General features: G+C 41.0%; 1 protein-coding gene across 5 annotated transcripts in view; it reads left to right on the forward strand.

Annotated features, from left to right (window-relative positions):
* FILIP1 (filamin A interacting protein 1) overlaps positions 1-13,423 on the forward strand; it is a 108,177-nt gene extending 94,754 nt beyond the window's left edge. For 3 of the 5 annotated variants that reach the window (XM_017731068.1, XM_017731070.1, XM_017731071.1), the window contains one exon: positions 4,717-13,423. In XM_017731068.1, coding sequence (XP_017586557.1) covers positions 4,717-4,923 — 207 coding nt within the window. In that variant the 3' untranslated portion in view covers positions 4,924-13,423. The remainder of the gene's footprint in view (positions 1-4,716) is intronic. The other 2 variants (XM_008631241.2, XM_017731069.1) reach the window with 2 other exon arrangements.
* The last annotated feature ends 4,642 nt before the right edge of the window (positions 13,424-18,065 follow it).

The raw sequence follows: 18,065 nt of genomic DNA on the forward strand, positions 1-18,065 counted from the left end.
TTAGAGGCAACTGTTCATTTTTTTAAGTCTTGAATTAATTAATTAATTTACAAACTCCTTTGTCTCTCAGAAGCTTGGAAAACTGGGGTTTCTTAACTTTTCTTTTTAACTACATGTCTGTCTCTACTGTGATGATGCACTGAACCGTGGCAGACAAAACTTTTTTGGTTTGTTTTTTTCTGGCTAAAAACCGGCTTCTTTCTTCACTTTATTCTCCCTGATTTGGAATGTAAGGAAAATAGTTCAACCGTAAGATTTACTTTATCTTATGCTTCCCTTTGTTTTTTAATGTCCCTAGTCAGCTGAGCAGGCAACTTCGAACAAGCTCAAATGTGCCTTTTCCTCCCCAGCCTCTTGGAAAAAAAAAAAAAAGTGTATTCACCATCTGTTTTGCAAAAGTCAACTTTACAAACACACTTCACTGCCCCTAGTCAGAAAAACCAATCTGTGATCATTTACTCAGTAACCCTAGACGAAACCAACAGATACAGTTTTGAGGGTTTAAATTAATAAAATCTAACAAGACTAACTGATACACAGCTGGTTTCTTAGCTCACTGGTTTTAATTTTTGTCTTAATTCTCCTCACACAAGATGCTTTGTACAATGTATTAATGCCTTTTCCATGGCAGCCTATGGATTTAGATAGTTCCCATAGAAACCAAAAAAAAGTGTGTTTAGTGCTCCTTAGCTTGGTTACAGTCAAACTCAGTCCCAGGAAAATACTTGGGCTATCCTAGCAGACCTAGGATATGATTTTTTTATTACAGATGGACCACAGAGACCAGAGGATATGGAGACCAAAATGAGCCTGGTTATTAGTCTTGCCTTAGCACATTGGCCCAAATTTCTGTTTCCAGGACAGTTCATACAGTTTGCAGAAAAAATCCCACAGAATAAACCCAAGTATTCTTTGTGAAAAAACCCAAACCAGTGGTGACTCTATCCTGTTTTTTGATTTAGGCCTTACATTTGGTTGTAGGATTGCTGGTGAATGTGGATCTTCTTTGGCTACCAGGTTGGGTGTCAGTCCTATACTCACTTAATCCCTGTGCTCCCCACCTCCTACAAGTCTGGCATTGAGTGCCAACTGTTTATGCTGCCAGAGTACACAGTGACTCCAGTGCCATGCAAATCTGCAGGGAGCAGAGGGAATCCCGGCTGCAGCAGAGCCAGCACGGTGGCACAGCACCAACCATGCAGAGCGTCCTGTGACCGAGGCAGGAGGGCCTGGCTGAGAAGCTGTTGGGTGCCAGAGCTAATGGGACAAGTGCTTGTGCAGCTGTAAGGCCACTTGCAAGTGGGCAGCACTTAGTTTGAGATCGGCATCTAAATGTAGCTCTTTGTAGGTGTCCCATGTATGCTCTAAGCTGCAGCTAGAGCTCCTGGAGGTGCAGGGGGCAGCTCACTTGCCCGTGCAGAGGTGTGTGGTGCTGGTTGTGTGCCAGTGGCAGCTGAGACGTGTGTGAGGCTGAGAGGGATCACAGACCTGTACCTTTCTGCTGTGGCAGCTGATGGGACACCTCAGATGGCACAAGATGCTTCAGTGTGGGGCAACTGAGTCAGTGTGTAGTCATCAGTCCCCATGTCAGCACTGAGGCCTGTGTGCTGGCTCTGCGGTGACAGCGGGGTGATCCAGCTGAGACATGGCTAGCTTTTGTGTGAGCTGAATTACCCACTGGCTCACTGACTATATTGACTAGATCTCAAGTCCCACCCTTTCAGGATTCAGTTACCTAAACATACTTTATTTTAGTGTCATTTTCAGTGCTGTCAAGTATTCTACCTACCTGCCAGCTGCTTTACCAGAAGTTTTAGGTCTCCTTGGGTCATCTGTCTTGTCTACCAGCCCTGAGCACACTGCTTGAGTAGCCCAGGGCATCTCAAATTGCACAATGTGTCTGTTGGTCACTGAACTGAACCATTTCTGTCCAGGGCAAGCTGAGGCCTGATCTGATTGAGAACAAATGCTGAAAAGGCACCTTTGTAATTAAAATATTCCAGAAGCCAGTGTGTGCATGAAAGCATTCTCTTTGTGTGTCAATAAAATGCACCACGCAGGATCTGTTATAAACTATCAAACATGCTACATGTTCTGTATGTTCAGTTTGCTTTTTTCCTTTAATGGGATTGTCCAACCTAACTGCAGCTTCACAGGTTAATACACCTGTGTCTGCAGTGAGAGCTGATTATGACTGCACCATAGCAGCTGCATGTGTTCATCTCACTCTCAGTAATGCTTTGCATAACCTCACTTGGGTCCCTGTGCTGTTGGAGCACCACATCTTGCCCTGCCAGCTCAGATCCAGCTTGTGTCACCCAGTGTCCCATGAGGCTGCATCTCGGGCACTCCATGCCAGCTGCGTAAGGGTTGGTTTCTGGTTGGAGCCACATTCCTGGATCAACCAGAAGACCGCAGCCTACAGACAAACAGGGCTGGAAGGAGAATGGCTTTGAGTTCTTGGAAGAAATGATGGGGAGACAGGCAGTCATGTGGGTTCTCTGCCACAGATGCTACAGACGAGGACTGGATGTGTTCTCTGCTTGCTGCCCCTTCCCGCGCCCAAGGGGACAGCTGGCTGGGGAGGCACCTTTGTGCCATCTCACTTGGCAAACACAAAATGCTTTTGCAGCTGCCTGGGAAGCAGGCATTAGCTCCATGCGATCAACACGATCAACATGTTAGTGTGCTGGAATGAAGGCAACTAAGACATTTAAAGCAAGTTAGAGCTCTTTTCAAAGTGCTTTTGAGTGATTTAGGCTTGAAATGAGTAACTTGAAAGCACCCAAATCCTTAGTTAATAATTTACATGTGAATAAAGCTGAAGAAATGCCTGAGATTCCAGCTACTCCATTTGATTGCCTCATGTTTACACACTGTGGAACTCTTTCAGGGAGTACAAGATGTTTGTCATTTGGGTTCCCGGGGATGTTGACATATTTTCCAAGGCTGATGGAATGCATTTGCATGTTTTGCCCTACAGAATTGTATGGGCCTAACTTGTTTTGACATCTACCTGTGAGTTCCATATTAGCCTTTAGACTGCTATTGTAAATGTTGCTTTTAGTTATTGAAAATGGCTTCCTTCCTGTCAGGCAGACAGCATTCAAGTTTTCCAATTGTGATTTTTTTTGAGTGTACACATGGGGTTTTGAACTGTTCTTAGAAGATTAAGGAATGGTTTTCCTTTGCATGCTCAGGATGCAGACAGAAAGCTCTGATGCCACTGGCTGAAAAACATTTGAGAGAGAAAAATGCTCCTTTGTAGAGCATTTTTAAGTAAATGTACAAATGCATGTTGCAGCTGACACGATCCCCCAATCCAGTCTATTTCAGCAGTTTAGTTTTATTTTGCTTATATGTCATAAGTTGCAGAGTTTAGTCATTTAGCAGGTGGGTCTAGCTAGGATTGCAGGATCTTAGGAGAACTGTCCTCTTTTGTGAGATCACAGTCTTTATCCATAACCTGAACAGAAATGTCAGTCACATATGAAATTCAGCCAAGACACTGAAGTTGTCACCATTATAATTTGTGTCTGTATTGCACACGCAGGAGATAAAGCCCACTTTTCTTTCAGAATTGTCAGGTTTATAAGTATTTTCTTTAAGTCATAATTCACATGGGGTAGCTCCCGTTTTGACCTTGAAGAGTACACACATCATTATCTGGCCAAGAGAGACAGAAAATAGCAGTTGGCCCTTTTTATCCTATCCAAGTATTCCTTGTGCATTTATGCATTTACGGTGAGATTCAGTTGCTTAAGCACATGTGCTGATTGCAGTTTCAAAGCTATGGGATAGCTTTGGCCTGGCCTCCAGCTGGGGCTGGCTCCAGAAGGGCACAGGACCTGTGTTGGGTCTGCTAGCCCCAAGCCAACCACTTAGGCTGTTGGTTTTTTTTCTTAATTCTGAAGTCCTCCAGCTTGAGGATGAAGGTGCTTGCTAGGCTGTTGTCCAGGGCAGAAGACTGGCAGAGATAGTAAAATGAAAATGTCCACACTGCCTTGAGGTATCCCTGGAAATCTGGGTTAGCAACTTCACTCTCACCAGAGTTTCTCAACTTGTGATTAGGGCTTGGAGGAGGAAAGCCTTTTCCCACATCCCTCCTGCCACAGCCACAAAGGCAATCCAAATCTTTTCTCTGTCTCTTTCTCTCCCAGCCCCCTGCTCTTCCCAGTGCAGAAATAAGTGGCCCCAGCCATGACCTCAGCATACTTCAAGAAGTAAAATTCAATTTTATTTATAATGCTGAGTGATCATGCCCCAGCTCCTAAAATTTGGCAGTTACCTTGGATTTAGCATTATCCTCATGTGACTATGCTGTTCTGAGGGCCCATGCTAGTGTCTGTACAAGATGCTAATAATGTACCTGTCTTGACAGCCAAGCCAATGTTGTGGTAGCCTCTAAGGCCATCCTGCACTATGTCGTGCTGTAGAATGGGAGATTTGCACAAATTCTCATCCTTATGACATCTTGATTCAAAACACTGGACCTCAGCTCTGGGAAACTCGTTTGATCCCAGCTCTACCTCTGGTCCTACTCTAGCAGTATGTCCCATGGCCAGATTCCAAATGTATTACTTTGCTAATAGGTATGATTTGGGACAGTGGTGTTTGAGAGGTAAGTAAAGAACCAAAGAAAAGTATAAGATGAGCATGTATGAGAAGAAGAAGTCCTTAATTCATGTCATTTTTCTCTGTCTCTTTGTTTTGCAGACAGGACAGGATGGGTCATCCCCTCGACCTACACCCACCCGCATTCCTGTGTCAAAAGGTATGAAAGCAGGAAAGCCAGTAGTGGCAGCCCCAGGAGCAGGAAATGTGACAAAATTCGAGCCTCGTGCCGAGACTCAGTCTATGAAAATAGAACTGAAGAAATCTTCAGCCAGCAGCTCTGCCTCCCTGGGCGGGGGTCAGGGCTGATGGCAGTGGCTCAGGGGGTACGTTCTGCAGGTTTTGCTGCTGCCATGGAAGTCAGCTCCCCTGTCTGTGTAGTTGTTCACATTTGCCTGTACTAACAAAGTCCTGCAGCTGTCACTTAACAACAAACTAATAAGTATGTGCACTGACTACTTAAATAACAAAATCCTTTTGTTTTCTTACTCAACTTTAAAAAAAAAAAAAAAAAGCTGTCAAAAAGGCAATTTTATGCCAGGAAGATTTGCAGTCTAGGATGTGAGAAGGGGGTAACTGCACTAGGTTATTAATCTAGTTCAGGAATTCTTAATGATAGACTTGGTCACTTTTTAGTAAATCAAAGGCAGTTTGGTCACTTTTACTAGATTGTCTTCCACCTTAACGGATCACTTTCAACATTTGCTGCTGCATGGGCTTACTTTCCTTCCTGCCTTGATCACATTATTGAAATGCCACATGGCCTAGGGAAGCAATGCCAGAAGACAGCACGCTTGAGGTCCTGTTTTAATGAAAGCCCGTACCTCAGGTGTGGGAGGGGAAGAGAAGTAGGATGGGCACCGTGTGACCAGCCTTCTCTCTCCAGGAGCCTCCCATCAAAACCACCATTTCTCAGTGGTGAGCTGCTTTCTCAAGATAGTTAGTAAATTCAGGGGCATAGGGATGTTGCACAATGTTCGGCAGCAGCAGTGCTACGCAGCAACTTAATTCTTCCAGAGAGAGTTAGCACTTGTAGACAGCACTTAGAACCAGGTCCCTGACTTACACACACTGGGATACTGCCAGCTCAGGGCTCAGATGAAGGCTCATGAACCAGAAGGTGTTTAGTCTTCAGCAAAAGCTTGAGAAACACTATCTGGCAAAAATCAATACAATCCATTTGTGCCTGCTCCAAAGACCACTTAAGGCTGTGAAGCAACTCATTCCATTGACCTGACTAGGTTTGCAGTTTTCCTGGTCAGGTCTTACATTTAAACCTTACTTGCCAAGCATCCTTATGTCTTAGAGGGTAAGGCAGCACAGACTGCTGGTAGCAGGAATTGCTATCTAAAGGCACAGCTCAGGTACAGGCAGTAGAGAGAGGGTTTGGTAAGGAAGTTACTCTCAGTTTTCAGTTGTGTAAATGTTTTGTCATAAATGCAGACTGCCTTACAATACCATGGTGATTTATCATTTTTCCTTCCCTCTTTGTGATTTCCTCATTTGTATGTTTGCATTTTTTAAGCATGTTTTAAGGAATTGTTCCAGCATGGACGTAGTGTGGATGCTGACGGTTGTTATGATTGTTTATTTAATAACAGTAAAGTTATTAAAGCACATTTCCATTCAGCGATCAATTTTCACAGAAGAAAATCCCAACCAAAAGAAATGAAGCCAAGCAGACCAATAAATGATGGGTTTAAAGCTGTATAATGCTTCAATCACCTCAGCAAGCTGTGAAGGGCCCAGTGGTTAAAACAGAGTGCAAGGTGGGAAGACCACCAATAAATTATAAATAAAATTCACAGAAAGGAAAATGCACCAGTGGTTGAAATATGAAATTTGGCCTGGGAGAAGATATTTGATGGAAGAATCTGTCACAGAAGGTCAACAAAATTATATTCAATCCAAGCAATGTTTAGTTTTCAGTCTGCTTTGCATTGCTCTCCAATTTCAGATCCAGATACAACAGTTATCCCATTGTAAAGCTGGGATTTTATTATTCACATGAAGGGCATTTTTTCTTTGCCACATCAAAAAAGAAGTACGTTGTGTTTTTCTACAAGTGTAGCGCCTAAAATGCCTGTTAAGTTTATGGTTCTGGTTCCTATGGCATCCAAAAATTAGATTAGTATTAGTAGCATTTTTCCTAACTCCAATTCCCAGTACTTCAGATAAAACTTGGAAACTGAAATTAGCAAGCAATGTGAGTTACTATGTCAGAAATACACCAGATCCTCTCAAGTAATTCTTATCACTTAAAAGCCTCAGTATGTCAATAAATTGTTCTTGTTGTAACACAGACTATAACAGATATTTAAAGGGGAAAAAAAGGGTTTTTTTCTGGATATTCACTCTAAATACTCTTACTGAAGGAAGTTGTAAGGTCAAAACAGTAATTTTAAAAATACTGCGAACATGATCCCCAAGCTAATGTGGCTTGGTACAGCTGCCTTAAGCCTTCCTTGTGTCAAAGAAACTTAGTTCCTTAGTTAACTCTTGCCATACTCAATGTTCTATGTGTGTCTGTGGTTGAAAATTTTGTTTTTGTTTTTGTTTGAGGTCTAAGAAACCAATTCACCTGAAGAAACAAGTCAGCCTCCCACTACCTGAAATCTAGGGCACAGAAATTGGCACAACTGTAGAGTCAGTAGGATTTGATGAGACAGACTTTAGAAATTCCAGATAGGTCAGAATTAGGATCCTGTTATTTTTCCCCAGGGGCTGTACAACAAAAAAACGGACTTTTGCTCTGCAGCAGAAGTCTAAAGAGTTGGAATCAGGCAGCTGGTTAAACTGTTAGCTAAAAATAGGTATTTAGTTATGACTTTTGACATCTGTTTTAATTGACTTAATATTCTGGTTTCCTAAAGGTAGAAGAAGGATAAGATGAAGAAAAAAGAAAGTGTATAGTCCAGAAGTCTTAGAAGTTCAAGCATAACTATTTGTATTACATTGAAATTTTCTCTGAATCTGAAGACAGTTATGTTTAGTGACTACAGTAAGATTCTCTATTCAGTAGGTCAGCTCCAGAAGGCAATGTAAAAAACCAAATCTAAAGACAGTGCCTAAGCCCAAGAGGCATCCTGAAGATCTTGATGTTCTTCCACAGCCCTTGTCTAGTCAGTGTTTCTGTTATGACTCAACTCTAGCACTGCAGCCTCTGAACCTCACTGAGATCCATAATGCAGGTATTCTTGTATTTCCTCTGAGGCTTTTAAGTGAAGCCACAGTTTCCTGGTCACTTAAAGTCAGGATGTAACTCCACACTGGACTGAAAAGCTGTAGTCCTGTCTTTGTCACCTCCAGCCAAGAAAGTACTCACTGACTATGTGGTTGTTCTTTGAGCTGCCACTAGTGTTTGAACTTAACTGGGGAACTGATCTGAATTAAAAGGAATCTGGCAAAAAGCATAAAGACTGGCTTTAAGGTAACTTAGTGCCAGGCTCATGGGCCAGAAAAAGAAAGAAGGAAGGTGCAGGAAACCAGCTGGTGTTTTAAAGTGACTGTAGGATCATGAGTGCCTCCTAGTAGATCAAATACCATACAAACGCAGGGGTAGTGCTGCTTATTTTCAAAAGCTTTTGATTGAAACCTTTTTTCAAAGGTAGGAGACAGGTCCCCCTTCTCAACAGTATCTGAGGAGACTCAAACCCACATCAGCTGCAGGCAGGTTCACTTGTGGCACTGACAGCTGAGGGGGAAAAAGGGCATTCTCATTCCGTTCTGGAAAGACTGTGCTGTTCTGCACAGAATGCTTCAGTATTCACTGAGCAGAAACAAGAGAGTGGTTGAGGGGTCAGGATATTGAACTAGGAGGGAGCCCCCCCCCCCCAGATTTGTATCCCTGTTCCAAAGGCTGCCTTTGAGCCTGGCCTTTTTGAAAAGAAGGCTTGTAAGATGAAGTGTCTGTGTTCACCCATCCCTCCATCTCTCCTTCCCTAATGAATAACACCAGACACACCAACCAATTTCATCCGAACCTGACAAAGCAATAGGGGTCTCCAGAATGAGAAGTTTTTCCAGTTTAATGAAAAGGACGACAGAGAAGAGGAGCAAGACCTTAGCAGTGCCTCACTGTGTGGAAGAGTAGGGCATGAGCTCACCTTCATACAGCATCAAAGAATGAACACAAAAGAGTGATGCCAGAAATGCCACAAGGACAAGCTTTGTTCAGACCTCAGATTTTACTAGGCTCCAAAGAATCAAACTCTGACACATCAATCCATAGGAAAACATTAGGGCTTTATTTACAGGGTTTCCATGTATTCTACATTACTGGATTATAATGTGTAAACCAAGCCTTCCTAAGTGATCATCTGGAATCATTCATCCTCATGCTTTCTCTCTTACCTTTTTCTCAGCCATTTTGTTTAGTTATTCTTTTGTTTTTGTTTTGGTTTTTTTTGTAGTGAAGTTGAACAGTTTCAGTAGCAAAATAATGCACTCAGAATTATGATAGTTACAATGCTTTGTCAGGAACTAAGATGACTGAGAACCAAACTTTGTACTTTTAGTCATATTCAATGTCAGCTGAAGAGAAGCCCTGTTTTGGCTGATGACATGGCCATATAAGCAGTCATGATAACTCAAGGCCAGCAGTAGGAACAAATGACTTAGAACCAGCAGTAAGGTGGAGAAGGGGAGGAGCAGGGAAAATGCCAACCCATTCATGAGCAGCACACATGGACTGAGAAGGTATACCCTCAGTTCTCCAGATGATCTCTCTCATTTCAATTCTACTTCGTAATAAGCTTTCTCCTGTGTTCCCTAAGTTAGATCCCATCACCAGACTGACTTCTACATATGGGTATTGCTAATGTAATCATTAGTAGATCAATACATTTGAGTAAGTGTGACTAAAAAAGAAGGGGCACAGAGCTTCAACTGTAATGCCTGGGGGGTTTTCTCTCAGATCAGTAAACATGCTAAGCAAGTGGTAGAAAAAAAATAGAGATTTTGATTTATTTTGCCCACTTTTTTTCCTTTTGTGACACCCGTTAGTGTGATTTTTCAAAAACCAAACACTTTGTGAGTCTTCTTAATATGCCCATAGAGCACGCATGTTACTGTATTTAAACCTCAAATCACTTACAGCACATAGTAATTACCACCATGGGAATAATCTCTAAAGCCACATTAATATGTTGATCCATGCCAACAGGATGCCAAGTCACATGTCACTTCTTGAAATATGCTACACACATTTCTAAAATATGCTCAATATTTACATGAATATTCAGTAATTCTGATCAGATGTGGAAGAGCATGTCTTTAAAACAGAGTAAGCTGCTGTCCTGCTGGGTTTCAGGTACTTGGCATAAGCTGCAACAGTCAGGACAATTTTCAGACCAATTATATGTTCCCATCACACATCAGTGGCCAATTTCATTGAGTTGCTTTGAAACACGTAGTTTGCTGGCAGGAGTTTCTGTGAGCTCATCTTTCAAACTTGTTTTCATTTAGGAGAATGGTTTTCTCCCCTGCATCAGTGTTAGTTATCCTCTTTCTCTTAATTTTGCTTGAGCTCTCTTAGGCAAAACTATATGCAATATTTCTCATTACAGATACTCATCACATTCACTTTGAAACTTACTCCCTACATTCTTCTCTTACCTTGGTCTTTTTTTTCCTTTAAAATGTAACCAGAGTTAACTACTGCTATCAGCAGAGCTATCAGCTCTCAGGTATGAAACACTCAGGTGTGAATGGTTCTCCAGACAAAAAAAAACCTCTCCTTGGGATTTTAAAAATAGAAATACTGATGTATGCTTCTGCTCTGTTGCTTGGGTGTGCATTGTCTGTGGTACATTCATTTTTGTATTATCTGGTGATATTTGTTTGTATATATTGTAAGGAGAAATTAAACTTTGTATGTTAAAATGTCAGTTGATGTGATTCATTATATGAACTAGTACCCTGATGTGTTTCCTGGAGAAGTTCTGCTTTACATCAGCAGGACTGAAAGCAGAATTAGCTGGTTTACATTAACTTCATTTTCTTTTCCTGTCATTAAAATAAATTGTTTTAAGTGAATACATAATTCCTTGAAATATTCCCATCTAGAACCCTAGAAAAATTTATTTAATCATATCCTTCAAATATAATCATATTCCTATAGAGGGTGGCCCAAAAGAAATCTGACAAAATCTGCCCTACTCTAATTTTAGTTTAGTAGGTGTCTTAGTTCAGACACCTCTTTTAGTAACTATACTCTGTGTGTATGTATATATATCATATATATATATAAGCATTTCAAATACAAACAACCAAGACAAACATTAAAGTGTGTGTTCTCTAGGTGTGTGACGAATGAAAGAGAAATACCAGTGGAAATTATTTGATTTTTTAAAAAATACTATTATTTCTCCTACTCTTTTCTGCACAATTACTGTTTGGGTCTGTAGGAGACAGGTGTCTGATTTAGACACTGACTGTAGTTTTGCTGTTTGTTCAGTGACTGAGCCTTAACAAGGAGTGTGATATTTTTCTGCTACACATTTTTTTAGAATTTTGTGTTTAAACTCCTTATTAAATGTGCACGGTGAATATTAAGAAAATAATTTTCATATAGAGTTCATGTGACTCTCATTGAAGTTAAGGGGTGAGTTCGCCTGAGGTTACCGTCTGATATTATGTAAATGCAGCTTTTAACATCATACTCCACAAGAGCTTCAAGTTAGAACAGCACTGGCTGTAAGGTAAAATCGTTCAGTAATTAGTGGTTCTTTCACATTCACTGCTCAAATGTGGTAGAACTGGTGTACGTGTCTTGTTGAAAATCAGTTGTTATTGAAAAATTTTATGGAAAATAAATACTTCAAATTCGAGAAATTCTATTATTTCATTTGCCTTAACGTATTTTATTGGACGTTTCCTCAGCCCTGCTCTTGCTTCACCACATATGAAAAGCAGCACTGGGATCTGCCATCTAGTGGCAAAGTTGTGGCACTCAGAGTACATGGAAAATACTTTTATTTTTCTTTCTTCTTATAATGTAACTTCGCGAAACACCTTGCAAATATTAGTTAGGAAGCAGATAAAGGTAGAAGTCAATAAAAATGTGAAAGGCAAAAATAATATAATTGGTGTCATTTCTTGGGTCACGTAAATTTTGAAAAATCTTCAGACTGTTAAGAAAGGAAGGAATCTTAACAAAAGTAATTTCAATTAAGATGAATATTTCTGAAAATCTATTACTGTATGCTTTAATTAGTATTGGTACAGTTACATTATTTGAAATGCATAAAATACACCTTTTCAGAGAAAAATATTAATTGACAGTTAAATTCTTGTATTTAAAAGGTTGCCTGTAAGAGCTGTATATATAGGTAAAAGAACAGAAGACCAGGCCATTAGTACTTCAGCAGAGCCCAGGGATTAATCAGGGTCAGGGACCTCTGATACTACACACAGGGCAAAATTAAATACAGCCTTTTGAAGAAAATGCCAGCACTTAGTTTTGCATGCTGTGGCTGAATTTTATCCCCATTAAAGCCAGTAGCAAAATTCAAGAAGACTTGCTGAATAAACCCAGTATAGGTTTCTAAGCCAAGCTTAAATTAAAAAAGTGAGAAATGACCCCATACCTCTTCCTCATCCCCATTTATGAATCGCCACCAGATTTATGATGAATTTGCTTAGACAAGATACCAGACACCCAACTCTAAGTCTTCTTCTACCTAGTTTGGGTGTGGGACTGGAACTTTGGCGTCCCTGTGCCTTAATCCATTCAACTGTATTACTCCTTTTTCCTGTGGACAGCCAAATGATGGTCTTCACATTGAAGTGGAAGCCAAGGGTCTCCGAGCCCTTGACAGGTACTAATTTAGTTTCCCTTTGTAGCAGTAGCCAGGACAGTTTTATCAAGCAGTGATGCGAGAGTAAGTCTGTGAGACATTTTTAGAAAAATGCCTTGCACTGCCATTGTAATTGTTCTTCTTTAAAGTAACTTGCAATGCATTTGTAGTTTCATAAACCCAAATGTTTTGCTCTCTTTTCTTTTAGAGAGTGTCATCATTCACCAGTTACGCGTGAACTCTAGATGAGTTACCGCCCGCTAGAGCTCTCTGTGTGCACTACCCTCCATGCCCGTGGATGGATCACTGTAGAAGCTCTCTGCCATCAACACCAGGGTCACTTGTGCTACTGATTATTTGTGGAAGTATTAGTGCTTCCATTAGATTTTATATTTTTTTTTCTTGGTAGAGCTTTAAAAACGAATGGCCTTGCTGGTATTTTTAAAAGTATCTAATCAGAGAGAGAGCAGCAGCTGAATTTCACTTTTATTTGCAAAGCCTAAGGCACGTGCTTGATTTTGTTTGATATTTGCCATATAATTTATTTTTATAATACACTTTGTAAAGTAGCTGTCCCAAAGTTGCAATTCCTGTTGCTTATGGCACATTTATTTGTAGAATACACTGTCAAATTTGCAATTTGATATTTTTGTAATAGAGAGTATGTGAAGAAAGAAAAATGTAACTTCAGCAATGTTTTCTGTTTAAATGGAAAAGCATTCAGTAGATTTTTTGCCACCTTGAGATTCTGTGAGACTAAATAATCTGAAGACTGCTGTATGGAATTTGTTGCAGAATATTTCTTGCACTGTGTGATGTTTTGGCATAAAATTAAGTATTAAAGTCCAATGCCTTGAAATACAACCAGATTTACTCATTTTAAACAATGTCAGTTTTTAAAGCTGTGATTTTTTTTCTATATAAAGTATGTTTTTACTTCTGCCTGTACCAAAAAAAGTTGATTTTCATTACACTGTAACTAATAAATTTTCACAACTATGCAAATGTAATCAGGTGTTCGCATTTTAACTCCTGTTTCATAAGGTTGGCAGTGCTCATCTATGTATGTGTTCATGGGGACAGAATATGGGTTTGGAAGCTCTTTTTTCTCACTGGTGTCTCATACAGTGTCACAGTGATGTACGGGGTAAAACTGATTCATAGAATCATAGAATGGTTTGGGTTGGAAGGCCCTTAAAGATTGTGTAGTTCCAGTCCCCCTGCCATGGGCAGGGATGCCTTCCACTAGATCAGGTTCCTCAAAGCCCCATCCAACCTGGCCTTGAACACTTCCAGGAAAGCTGTTCAACAGCTTCTCTGGGCATCTTGTTCCAGTGCCTCACCACCCTCACAGTAAAGAATTTTTTCCTAGTATCTAATCTAAACCTACTGTCTTTCAGTTTGAAACCATTTCTCCTTGTCCTGTCACTACATGCTCATGCAAATAGTTTCTTTCCATCTTTCTTGTAGGCTCAGAAGTTAAGATACAAAGAAGGATCAATTACCAAGCCCTTAATGACTTAATTGTTTCTAACCTTGTGCTTTTACAGCACAGGCAGAGATGTTCGAGTGGTACTGTCAGAATCTTCAGTCCTGGACTAGCACCTGGACTAGACACCAGGTACTCGGCCACATGCTGAGGGGCCCCTTTCACACTGATGGCTGTAACTTCTGAAATAGCATCCAGAGAGTTCTGTGGCAGCTATACTTAAGATGATTGTTTAATGAATGATATATAAAGGTACATGCAATCCAGGCAGGGTCTTTTTTTTCTTATACATCTCATAACCGATGAGTTTTAATGTAAGTCATTGGCACATACTTAAAATACTGCAGATTTTTTAACTGCAGAAGCTACTGGGAGAAATTACTTTTTTTTTGGAAGGGAAAACAGTGTTGCTTGCAGGAGATGTGCTGTGAGATGCCAGAAAGAGTGCATTAATGCAGCATCCCACTGGGATGGCTAGGTCAGTCCGTCTTTGAAGCTGGAATATCACACTGCTGTGTAGTCAATTTGGTCTTCATGGGAGCCACGGGAGCTGTTTTTCCTCGTACATATGAGTTCTGCAGCAAATGCTGACACTCTAGAGAAGCAGGGTATTCTGGGACCTGTATGAACTTCCTTGGAGTTGATCTCCATTGTGAAGAGTTTACTAATACAGCCATACTGAGGAATCAAAATAAGTGCTGCTTATTCTGGCAGAAGAGTCATTTTGTTGATACAACTTATGCTTAGTTGGTACCCCATGTTTTTTAAGGAGTGGGTTTTTTTTTGTACAGCAGACAATGTATGCCAATAACACCAGTAACATAGCTGTGTCTGTAGATCATAATTTAGAGCAAGCTGAGAAGAATTCCAGCTTTTAGAGAGCAATACAGCTGAGGTGAATGAAGTTTAGTGTGTGCCACATTTCAGTTTACTGCACAACAGAATGAACATTGTAGTAACCCAGATCTTCTATTTTCAAAACATTACTTGAGAATCCAAAGCTATCCATGTTAAGATCTACACTGAGCTCAGCTGGAATGAAATTCCTGGCTATTTGAAAGTGACAGTGACATGCCTGAAATAAACTTCAGCTTTTAAATATGAGTAGGACATAAGTAAAATTATTCCAAAACTGAGTCTAGATTTAAAAGGTCCCAATCAAAGTAGAAAATATTTTTTCTCGTTTAGATTTTAATATAAAGCCAATTCAGTATGAATGTAACTTTGTGATTCATAAGCAAATACATAAACATTTATGGTTCTGCAACTACATTAAGTTTTTAAGCTTCCCAAAATAAAGCTTTGTTTAAAGCATAAATACAATTATGGTGTACTGAAATAGTTTAAATTTTAAAGTATTTTTTATGAACTGCAGCACTTTGGAGTAGGAGACCGGTGATTTCATCTTGCACTTATGTTCCTGGTCAATTTTTTACATTACCTAAGTTGGACATGAATCTAAGACAAATATGTAAAAAAAGCGCATTAGCCGCATAACTAGCCTGTATTTTGGGGACACTCAGGAAGAAATCTATTAATATAGACTAAAGAAGTGATTAATTTCTACAAGTATTGTAATTTTAAAGGAGGTAATTGGGAAGTGCTTTCACACTAAGACAATGTAGAGGCTACCTTGGGCTATAGATATCAGTAGCTTTTAAGCAATAGAAAACCAGTGAAGATCTACTTTTCCCTTAGAGATTTCTTACTGTCTAAAGAGGACTGAAAGACCTGTGTAAGTATTAATATAGTGATAAAATATAAAGTTTATATCTAGGAAAAAATCTCAAATGCTTAGATTTCTAGAGACAAATCCTGCAGCCCGCAAGTTTTCCTTTTGTCTTGTTGTGAAACATAATTGGACAAATTTAACACTCCCTTTCTTGCCAGTCCTCTCACACCTGGGAGCATCAGGTCCCAGCTTCCCAATATTGCCCCTTGGTTATCCTGCTTCCAGAGAAATTTCTTGCCATCTCTCACCACATGTTTACAAGCAGTCATGTTCCCTTAGGATCCCAGTTGCATCTCCCTGGATTCTCTGTGAATTGTGGGAATAAAAGTTACTGTAGCTGAAGGTAATGATTGCAAACAGAATGTAATAAAGGAAAGGGTGGTACTAGCGACAAGGGGCTTATCTAGGGGCAATGGCAGCAAAAGTTGGGGTCCACAAGATAGTGGAAAAGATAAATTAAGAATGAGATATAGTTTTAGCACAGATGCCACAAGGAATATGATTAACTTTTGTACCCTATATAATTATTTAGGCACCGAATTAATACTTAAATTTTAGATGCCTATATATCCAAATTTCCTATGCTATCTATGACAGAGGCCTTTTGTACCTCCAGAGCAAAATACATTTGCACAAGTCATGTGCTCCCCCCAGTGGTCTTGGCTGATGCTCTCGGTGCTCCAGAGAACTGAAAGGCATTTATTTTACAGAAACTGTTCCACAACCAGCTAAAAAGTCTTCAGATTGGACTACATGCTTATAAGTTATTTAATTAAATTGTTCTAATTATTTTTCCCTGAAATGAAGTAAATACATAATTGCTTGCTGAATCTAGATTTTGGCAGCACTCTGGAGTGACTGCATAGGGAGGACTAGAGTCCTCACAAAACAGACTTGAATGCAGAAGTGGCAATAAAGTGAGAAACATGGACTTTCAATTTTGCATCAGCTTGAGCAATGCCTGCTAAAGCAGGTATTCTGGGATACAAGTACATACTCCCACACTGCGTTCCACAGGGTGACTGCTTCTTCACGGAAAGGGTTTTAACCACTGGAACAGGCCGCCCTGGGGGGTGGTGGAGTCACTGCTCCTGGAGGTGTTTGAGACTTTAAATGGTACTCAGTGCCATGGTGTAGCTGACGTGGTTGTGTTCAGCCAAAGGGTGGATTCAATGACCTCAGAGGTGTTTCCCAGCCCAATTGATTCTGTGATTCTATTTAGTGCTGTCAGATCAGCTCCTAAGGGAAAAAAACACCCACATGTGTAAATATCTAAAGGGTGGGTGTCAAGAGTCTGAAGGAGCCAGACTCTTCCCAGTGTTGCCAACCAACAGAACAAGAGGCAACAGGCAGAAACTGATGGACAGGAAGTTCCACCTGAATTCGAGGAAGAACTTCTTTACTGTGTAGGTGACTGAGCACCAGAACAGATTGCCCAGAGAGGTTGTAGAGTCTCACTGACTAGAGAAATTCAAGAACCGTCTGGATGCAGTCCTGTGCCATGTGCTCTGGGATGACCCTGAGCAGGGAGGTTGGACCAGATGACTCTCTGTGGTCCCTTCCAACCTTACCCATTCTGTGATTCTGTATTCACTGTATTGATTTACTCACACGCTCCTGACAGCAGAGCAGGAATACAGAGCAGAACAGCTCCCAAAAGCAGTGGTGAGTGAGCACACACAGCTCCATTAAGAGAAGCTCTCAAAACTCTCGTGCATTATTACATCTCTACAGTGGCACTGATCCTATTTATGAGGGTAGGAAGCTGAAGCTGACTTCTCCATTTTTGGCCCAATGGACGCTGCCTTGGATCTGCACCGCTCCTCATGGCAACAGGGAGGATGAAGTGCGGGGTAACCCTCTCGGAGCACTGAGCAGGGGTGACAAGGCTGCGGGCCCAGGTCTTACCCCAACCTTGGGCACAAGGCAGCATGACCCCTGCCCTAAGTGCACCAGAGCAGAGCCTGCCTGGCCAGCACACAGAACATGTCCCATGAGGAGCGGCTGAGGAAGCTGGGGGATTTTGGCCTGAAGAAAAGGAGGCTCTGGAGGGACATCATTGCTCTCTACAACTCTGGGAAAAGGCTGGGGTGAGGTGGGGACTGGTCTGTTCTGCCATGCCTGCAGTGAGAGGACAAGAGGAAATGGCCTTAGCTGAGACAGGGGAGATTCAAATTAGATATTAGAAAAAAAAAAATTCCATGTTGGGGTGGTCAGGCACTGGAATAGGTTGCCCAGGAAGGTGGTAGAGTCTCCATCCCTGGAAGTGTTCAAGAGGTGACTGGAACCGGCACTGGGTGACGTGGTTTAGGGGTTACAGTGGCAGTGCCGGAAGGATAATCGGATCGGCTGATCTTGCGGGTCTCTTCCAATCTTGATGATTCCACAATTCCATGATTCCAGGACTCCATGACTCGGGGAGGCGCGCGGC

The sequence above is a fragment of the Corvus brachyrhynchos genome, unplaced genomic scaffold (genome assembly GCF_000691975.1).
Source record: "Corvus brachyrhynchos isolate BGI_N302 unplaced genomic scaffold, ASM69197v1 scaffold234, whole genome shotgun sequence".
Lineage (NCBI taxonomy): Eukaryota > Metazoa > Chordata > Aves > Passeriformes > Corvidae > Corvus > Corvus brachyrhynchos.